General features: G+C 51.8%; 1 protein-coding gene across 2 annotated transcripts in view; it reads left to right on the top strand.

The window, feature by feature from the left end:
- Nucleotides 1–9,595, top strand: part of camsap3 (calmodulin regulated spectrin-associated protein family, member 3) — a 28,493-nt gene extending 18,898 nt beyond the window's left edge. For both annotated transcript variants that reach the window (XM_035397565.1, XM_035397564.1), the window contains 13 exons: nt 73–211; nt 484–623; nt 1,068–1,161; nt 1,384–1,435; nt 1,526–1,581; nt 1,819–1,888; nt 2,173–4,054; nt 4,316–4,428; nt 4,651–4,913; nt 7,939–8,041; nt 8,505–8,623; nt 8,886–9,004; nt 9,218–9,595. In XM_035397565.1, the coding sequence (XP_035253456.1) occupies nt 73–211; nt 484–623; nt 1,068–1,161; nt 1,384–1,435; nt 1,526–1,581; nt 1,819–1,888; nt 2,173–4,054; nt 4,316–4,428; nt 4,651–4,913; nt 7,939–8,041; nt 8,505–8,623; nt 8,886–9,004; nt 9,218–9,520 (3,453 nt within the window). In that variant the 3' untranslated portion in view covers nt 9,521–9,595. The remainder of the gene's footprint in view (nt 1–72; nt 212–483; nt 624–1,067; nt 1,162–1,383; nt 1,436–1,525; nt 1,582–1,818; nt 1,889–2,172; nt 4,055–4,315; nt 4,429–4,650; nt 4,914–7,938; nt 8,042–8,504; nt 8,624–8,885; nt 9,005–9,217) is intronic.

Below are 9,595 nucleotides of genomic sequence, written 5' to 3'. Positions count from 1 at the left end.
AAACACTAATGAACCAATTAACGCTTTCATTAATTCTTTTTTCATTTCTCTCTCTCTCCCGCTCGCCCTCAGGGCCGGTATAAGAAGGATAAGCTGCTAAACCGGCAGGCCTCCGCGTTGCCGTTGGTAACGGGAGTGAAGGACCTCTCGGATGGGGTTGTCCTTGCAACTGTCATCCACTTCTACTGCCCAACCCTGCTGAGCCTGGAGGGTAAGGGCGTGTCCCACTGTCACTGCCACGCCCCCTAGCTCACTGTCACCACCCCCCCACCCCCGCTGTCACTGCCACCTCCCCCCTCCTTCTCTCACTGACACACCCCCTACCTCATGACCACGCCCTCTCTCTCACTGCCACGTAATAGAATATTTACATATTGCATTCTCAAAGGATTGTCCTTTGAACTCCATATGCACATTGATAGATGAAGAGGGGTTTAATTCTTTCTCTCTCTCTCACTCTCTCTCTCTCTCTCCCTCTTTCAGAGGTTTGCGTGAAGGACACTATGCTGGAAGCAGACAGCATGTTTAACTTGCACCTTGTGCAGAAGTTCTGTGACACTTTCTTGGACAACTGCTGCCCCCTAGTGTTGGAGGACCTGCTGTACAGCCCGCCAATTCTCAGGGTATGGGAAGAGATTCAGTCTCCACTCTCCACCAAGCATACTACACCCACATTCTGCACCCATACACCCCCCTCACACACACACTGTACCCGTACAACCCCTCACACACACTCTGTACCCATACACCCACAATATTCCAGCTCAGTGTACCATTTGCACACATTCTGTGCCCACAGGGGCCCATATATTCTGCATCTTTGTGTCTGTGCTTTGTATTTCCTGTTACCTAATGAGGAAAAGTGTATCTGTAGGTCTGTGTGGCTGTACATGCTCATGTAGTGCAGGCGAGATTAACAGTCTCTTCAGAATGTTAAAGGTCATATGGTAATTGTATGAATTGTTTGTGTGCTGGCTGCTTGACTCCGATGTATGGTTGCCGGACTGTGTTTTTGCGTGTGTCCTGGTCACGTGACTCGGTTTCTGTCTTCATTTTTATGACCGCAGGTGAACATCATGAGCTTGGTGGCGGAGCTCCTGCACTGGTTCGAGGTCTGCAAGCCAGACTTTGTCCAACCCCTGGAAACCCTGGACCTGGCAGGTGGGTGGAACCTTGATGTTATATGGGTGGGGCCTGGAGCAAATGTGGGTGGAGCCTGGCGTTTATGTCTAGAGGTGTAGGATTGGTTCAACCTGCCTGGGCATCAACCTGGCCTCCTTTAAGGGTCTACTGTGGTAGTGTGTCAGTGGAGGGAGCCTTAGAGCTGCCACAAGGTTAGCCTGGTGTTAGTCTGACGTTTTTTAAACGTTTGTTTTTCCACAGATACCTCAGAGCTGAGCAACTACGCGATGCCCAGCGGCGGGACCAACAACAGGTAGGGCTTCAGGCCTGCGCTTCCTGCCTGTGCTTGCAGTGCCTTGTGGGTGTTTGCGCTGTACGTTTGAACTTCCTGTCTCTGTTTCAGTGCCCCTCCTTCCATCTTCAACCAGCCTTTCCTGCCTATCTCAGCGAGCACGCCAGGTAACAGCCCAGTGTGTGTGTGTGTGTGCGTGTGTGTGTGTGTGTGTGTGCGTGTGTGTGCGTGCGTGTGTGTGCGTGTGTGTGCGTGTGTGTGCGTGTGTGTGCGTGTGTGCGTGCGCGTGTGTGCGCGTGTGTGCGCGTGTGTGCGTGTGCGTGTGTGTGTGTGTGTGCATGCGTGTGTGTGTGTGTACGTGTGTATTCACCCTTGCATTTGTGTGTGTGTGTCTGTGTCCGCAGGCTCCATTACACAGTCTACCTCATTGTCAGATGTAGGAACAAGCCGAACATGGACCAAGAAGCCTTTCAGGTAGGCCCCTTCATCCCCCTCTTCGTCTTCCTCCTCGCAAAGAGTCACACTACCTCTTTGCCCCGATTGTCACAAAGCCTATGTAGTTATTTCAGGCATAAATGCAAAATGGTGAAATTTACAGAGTTTGAATGTTCCATAATAATAAACATAAGTCCACCCACTTTTTTTTTTTAGGAAGTTCTATTTTTTTTTTTAGGCATTATGACAGCTTGCCTAACTGGTTAACATCTCTCTCTCTCTCTCTCCCTCTCTCTCTCTCTCCCCCTCTCTCCTCCCCCCAGTCGTCCGCTCTCAGGGGTATCCTTCAGTATTCCCTTCGGCCTGGACAGCGATGTGGACGTTGTCATGGGCAACCCGGTGGGGGTGCCCCGCTCAGTCAGTTCGGACAACCTGCCCCGTGTCCCCTACAGCCCCTCCGAGGACCTCGCCCCCCTAGTCGGCAAGACCCCCGGGGCCCCCGTCCCCCACAACGGGCCCCTGTCCCAGCAGCGCGCTGCCTGGGGGGCCCAGCCCAGCCCCGCGCCACACGGGGAGGGGGCGGAGCTGCCCACCATCGAGGAGGCGCTGCAGATCATCCACAACGAGGCCAAGCTGGAGCCCCGCCTCCACCCCGAGGGCGCGCCCGACGGGTTCTACCTGCACTCCCCCGACGACTCCGCCCACCTCAGCAGCTCCGCCCCCTCCCGCGCGGGGATGCTGTACCGGCCGGGCGGGGCCGCCCGGGACCGCGACCGCCACGCCTCCGACGGCTCCCGCGACGACGACTCCGTCCTGCGGGACGGCAGCGTGGACTCGGACGCCTCCGAGGACCTGCCCAAAGCGCAGTCCAGCCCGACCACGCCCGCCTCCACCCGCTCCGCCCCGTCCACGCCGGGCTCCTCCCGGGGCCGGGACCAGCCCGACAGCGGCGTGAAGATGACCAGCTTCGCCGAGCGCAAGAAGAAGCAGCCGCCGGCCGCGCCCGCCGGCGTCGCCCCGGGCGACGGCCCCGCCCTGAACACGGAGGTGACGGAGCTGGGGGCGCGGCTGGAGGAGAGGAGGCGGGCCATCGAGGCGCAGAAGAAGCGGATCGAGGCCATCTTTCAGAAGCACCGCGAGCGTCTGGGGAAGAGCGCCCTGCTGCAGCTGAAGAAGCAGCAGGGCGAGGGCGGGGCCAGCGAGGTGGGCGGGGCCACCGAGGAGGCCGAGGAGGACCAGCGCAGGCTCTCCCTGGAGGAGCGGCTGGCGCGCATCGAGGACGAGGAGCTGCAGGACGAAGGCCCCGACATGGCTGGAGAGGAAGGGGCGGAGCCTCTGAGGAGAGAGAAAGGGGTGGGATCGGGGGAGGATGAGTCGGAGGACAAGGGGGCGGGGCCGAAGGAGAAGGGGGCGGCGCCGCTGGGGGACTATAACAACGCGGTTTCGCAGCTGTCGGCGGCGCTCAGCTCTCTGAAGAGCGACATGCAGCGCCTGTCCCTGCAGCAGAACCAGCTGATCCGCAAGAAGACCCCGTCCGCCAACAAGGCCTGGGTCATCCCCGCCAGCCCCAAATCCCCCACGGCCTCCACGCCCCCCCCGCGCCTGTCCCGCGAGTCCACCCGCGACCTCCCCTCCCACTCCCCGTCCCCCTCCCGCAAGGCCAGCTACACCACGCCCCCCAAATCTCCCCAGGTGTCCCACCGCCGGGCGCAGTCGGCCCCCCCCAAGAGCCCCAAACAGGCCCACGGCCGGCAGCTGGACCTGCGGGTGCCCCCCCTGACGCGGGTGCTCACCCCCTCGCACAACGTGGACAGCATGCCCCGCCTGCGCAGGGTCACGCCCGGGCAGTGCCAGGTGCAGACCACCTCCACCTTCAGCATCGGGACGCCCCGCCCCGCCCCCGCCCCCGCCCCCGCCCAGGACAGCGCCTCCGAGGCGGGCTCGGGCGAGGACCTGGAGCTGGAGGGGGGCGCCCTGCGGACGCCGGGCGGGGCGGGGGGCAGCTCCGGCGCCCCGTCCGAGTGCTCCTTCGAGAGCGACGTCCCCGCGGCGTTCGGCGGGAACCGCGGGAGCCTGATCGAGATCCCACTCGCCTCCCTGCGGGGGGGCCACGCCCACGACCCCGACGACGCCGACGCCTTCTCCGACTCCATGAGCGACCAGATGGAGCCCGAAACCAGAGGAGGGGTCGGCTTCTTCTTTAAGGTCCGACACGCGGTCCTGTGTGACTGTCTGTCTGTAGTGCGTGTGTGTGTGTGTGTGTGTGTGACTGTCTGTCTGTAGTGCGTGTGTGTGTGTGTGTGTGTGTGTCTGTCTATAGTGTGTGTGTGAGTATGAATGTGAATATTAGCATTAGTGCTGTACGCTTTAGAGGAGAGAGGCCAACACTTTTACTTTTGTGTGTGTGTGTGCGTGTGCGTGTGTGTGTGTGCGTGCGTGTGTGTGTGTGTGTGTGTGTGTGCGCAGGATGAAGCGCGACCGGAGGATGAGATGGCTCAGCGCAGGGCTGCTCTGCTGGAGAAACAGCAGAAGAGAGCGGAGGAGCTGAAAAGAAAGAGGGAGCTGGAGAGAGAGTCCAGGTAAAACACACACACACTCTCACACACACTCTCACACACACACACACACACGCACACACACACACACTCACACACACACCCCACACACACACACGCACACGCACGCAAACACAGTCTGTGTACATATGTCATTTGCATACACAGATGAGAGACGCTCTTTATTCCTCTTACATCAGCAATGTTTTAACTGAGCTCCCCTCCCCTCCCCTCCTCTCCCCTCAGGCCCTCCTCTTCGGAAGAGCGGCCCGGGACCCCCGGCACGCCCCCGGCGCCGCGCACCCCCCCAGCCGAGGCCACGCCCGTCCGGCGGGGGGACTTCACCAGGCAGGAGCACCAGCGCCGGCACCAGCTGAAGATCATGGAGGACCTGGACAAGGTCCTGAGGCAGAAGCCCACCACCGTGCGCGGCGTCAAGAAGCAGAGGCCCAAATCGCTCTTCCGCGATGACTCCGCCCTCTCCCGCAGCCCTGCCAAGGGCTTCATGGGTAATGACCTCTGACCCGCCATACTGCCTCCTTGCTCACAGTGCTTCCATCGTCCCCGCCGCGCCCGTCATAATCATCTCACCTGTCGTTAATATAACCAATCAGCGTTCATCATGATCTCATCCATAATTAATGCAACGTACCTGTATTCAGTATCATCGCATTCGTTATTAACTGAACTGTATTCATTATCTCATCCGTTATTAACATATGTAACCGGTATGCATTATTAATACAACTAGCCCGGATTAATTATCATCTCATCTCTCATTAATGTAACCAACCTGTATCCAATATCATCTCATCCGTTATTAATGTAACTAACCCGTATCCATTATCATCTCATCCGTTATTAATGTAACTAACCCGTATGCATTATCATCCCATCCGTTATTAATGTAACTAACCCGTATGCATTATCATCCCATCCATTATTAATGTAACCAACCTGTATCCATTATCATCTCATCCGTTATTAATGTAACTAACCCGTATGCATTATCATCTCATCCATTATTAATGTAACTAACCCGTATGCATTATCATCTCATCCGTTATTAATGTAACTAACCCGTATGCATTATCATCCCATCCATTATTAATGTAACCAACCTGTATCCATTATCATCTCATCCGTTATTAATGTAACTAACCCGTATGCATTATCATCTCATCCGTTATTAATGTAACTAACCCGTATGCATTATCATCTCATCCGTTATTAATGTAACTAACCCGTATGCATTATCATCTCATCTGTTGTTAATGTAACTAACCCGTATGCATTATCATCTCATCCATTATTAATGTAACTAACCCGTATCCATTATCATCTCATCCGTTATTAATGTAACTAACCCGTATGCATTATCATCTCATCCGTTATTAATGTAACTAACCCGTATGCATTATCATCTCATCCGTTATTAATGTAACTAACCCGTATGCATTATCATCTCATCCGTTATTAATGTAACTAACCCGTGTGCATTATCATCTCATCCGTTATTAATGTAACTAACCCGTATGCATTATCATCTCATCCGTTATTAATGTAACTAACCCGTATGCATTATCATCTCATCCATTATTAATGTAACTAACCCGTATGCATTATCATCTCATCCGTTATTAATGTAACTAACCCGCATGCATTATCATCCCATCCGTTATTAATGTAACTAACCCGTATGCATTATCATCTCATCCATTATTAATGTAACTAACCCGTATGCATTATCATCTCATCCGTTATTAATGTAACTAACCCGTATGCATTATCATCTCATCCGTTATTAATGTAACTAACCCGTATGCATTATCATCTCATCCATTATTAATGTAACTAACCCGTATCCATTATCATCCCATCCATTATTAATGTAACTAACCCGTATGCATTATCATCTCATCCGTTATTAATGTAACTAACCTGTATGCATTATCATCTCATCCGTTATTAATGTAACTAAGCCGTATGCATTATCATCTCATCCGTTATTAATGTAACTAAGCCGTATGCATTATCATCCCATCCGTTATTAATGTAACTAACCCGTATGCATTATCATCTCATCCGTTATTAATGTAACTAACCCGTATGCATTATCATCTCATCCGTTATTAATGTAACTAACCCGTATGCATTATCATCTCATCCGTTATTAATGTAACTAACCTGTATGCATTATCATCTCATCCGTTATTAATGTAACTAACCCGTATGCATTATCATCTCATCCGTTATTAATGTAACTAACTCGTATGCATTATCATCTCATCCGTTATTAATGTAACTAACCCGTATGCATTATCATCTCATCCGTTATTAATGTAACTAACCTGTATGCATTATCATCTCATCCGTTATTAATGTAACTAACCCGTATGCATTATCATCTCATCCGTTATTAATGTAACTAACCCGTATGCATTATCATCTCATCCATTATTAATGTAACTAACCCGTATCCATTATCATCCCATCCATTATTAATGTAACTAACCCGTATGCATTATCATCTCATCCGTTATTAATGTAACTAACCCGTATGCATTATCATCTCATCCGTTATTAATGTAACTAAGCCGTATGCATTATCATCTCATCCGTTATTAATGTAACTAAGCCGTATGCATTATCATCCCATCCGTTATTAATGTAACTAACCCGTATGCATTATCATCTCATCCGTTATTAATGTAACTAACCCGTATGCATTATCATCTCATCCGTTATTAATGTAACTAACCCGTATGCATTATCATCTCATCCGTTATTAATGTAACTAACCCGTATGCATTATCATCTCATCCGTTATTAATGTAACTAACCTGTATGCATTATCATCTCATCCGTTATTAATGTAACTAACCCGTATGCATTATCATCTCATCCGTTATTAATGTAACTAACCCGTATGCATTATCATCTCATCCGTTATTAATGTAACTAAGCCGTATGCATTATCATCCCATCCGTTATTAATGTAACTAACCCGTATGCATTATCATCTCATCCGTTATTAATGTAACTAACCCGTATGCATTATCATCTCATCCGTTATTAATGTAACTAACCCGTATGCATTATCATCTCATCCGTTATTAATGTAACTAACCTGTATGCATTATCATCTCATCCGTTATTAATGTAACTAACCCGTATGCATTATCATCTCATCCGTTATTAATGTAACTAACCCGTATCCATTATCATCTCATCCGTTATTAATGTAACTAACCCGTATGCATTATCATCTCATCCGTTATTAATGTAACTAACCTGTATGCATTATCATCTCATCCGTTATTAATGTAACTAACCCGTATGCATTATCATCTCATCCGTTATTAATGTAACTAACTCGTATGCATTATCATCTCATCCGTTATTAATGTAACTAACCCGTATGCATTATCATCCCATCAGCCATCACTCCATCCATTATCCGCCCTGCCTCACAGGAGCCCCATCTCTGTTCAGGTGTCCTGGTCTCTGATCTCCTCTTCTCTCTTTCTCCAGGCAATAAGATGAATAAGGTCTACTCCCACTCCTCCCACAACCTCTCCTCCCTGGCCAGTGACAGCACCAACACCGGAACTCTGACCGTCAGAAAATCTCCAAGGTAACCATACTTCAGTCAACGCAGACACACGCACATGTACAAACGCACACACATGCACACACAGACACACACACACGCACACACACGCGCACACACACACACACACGCACGCACACACATGCACACACAGACACACACACACATGCACATGTACACACACACACACGCACACACACACACACACACACACACGCACACGCACACACACACACGCGCACACACACACACACACACACACACGCACACACACACACACACTCACGCACACACACACACACGCACACACACACACACACACACGCACACATGCACACACACACGCACACACACACACGCACACATGCACACACACGCACACATGCACACGCAGACACACACACGAACACACACACACACACACACGCACACGTGCTTTATCTGCCTCTGTGTCTCTCCTCTTACATGCTCCTGTTTCCTCCCCCAGCCGGTCCCATTCCCCTGCCAGGCTAATGTCTCCTAGCCGGCTGTCCCATCAGAACGGGGACAGGGATTGGGACCTCGCCTCCACCGTCTCTTCCACTGCATCAATCCCAGAGTACCACGGTAAAGCAGCATGTGACAGGAAGCAAAACATTCTACCGAACACGCCTTAGTTCTCTCTCAAAAATGGAGAATTAAGTGTGTTTGTTTATATTAAAAAGATAGGATCGCATCTGTATTACTAACCTAATGTTATACCATGGCTGAAACACTGATTGATGCTGATTTTATGTTGACTGGAAGCACTCACTGTTCTTGTGCTCTCTCTCTCTGTCTCCCTCTCCCTCCTTCCCTTTCTCTCTCTCCCTCCCTCCCTCTCTCTCAGGGCCTAAGCTGTACAAGGAGCCGAGCTTTAAGTCCAACAAGTTCATCATCCATAACGCCCTGTCCCGCTGCTGCCTGGCTGGGAAGGTCAACGAGCCGCAGAAGAACAAAATACTGGAGGTCAGAGAGCCCAAATGCCTGTCTCTTTACACCCCTCTCTCTCTCTCTCTCTCTCTCTCTCTCTATCTCTCTCTCTCCCCCCCTCTTCCTCCTTCCTTTCCTCTCTGTTGCTCAATCCATGATGTGGTTGTTCCATACTTATCTCTCTCTCTCTCTCTCCCTGTCTCTCTCTCTCCCTCTCTCTCTCTCTCTCTCCCTCGCTCCCTCTCTCAGGAGATGGAGAAGTGCACGGCCAACCACTTCCTGATCCTGTTCCGGGACTCCAGCTGCCAGTTCCGGGCGGTGTACGCCATGAACCCGGAGACGGACGAGATGGTGCTCGTGACGGGTGTCGGACCGCGCGTCATCGCCGTGGAGACGGTGGAGTCCATCTACAAGTACAGCTCGGACCGCAAGCAGTTCACCGCCATCCCGTCCAAGACCATGTCCATGAGCGTCGACGCCTTCACCATCCCCGGGCACCTGTGGAAGAGCCGGCGGCCGGGCACGCCCAAAAGACCCGGCACGCCCAAATAACCCCCCCGCCCGCGCTCTCCACCCCGCGCGGGACGGCCCCTCGCCCGGCCTGCGCACGGCGACGCCCGCCCGCCC

This window comes from Anguilla anguilla, chromosome 17 (genome assembly GCF_013347855.1).
Source record: "Anguilla anguilla isolate fAngAng1 chromosome 17, fAngAng1.pri, whole genome shotgun sequence".
Taxonomy (NCBI): Eukaryota; Metazoa; Chordata; class Actinopteri; order Anguilliformes; family Anguillidae; genus Anguilla; species Anguilla anguilla.
Note: the sequence above shows the minus strand (reverse complement) of the source record. Positions and strands in the feature narration are given on the sequence as shown.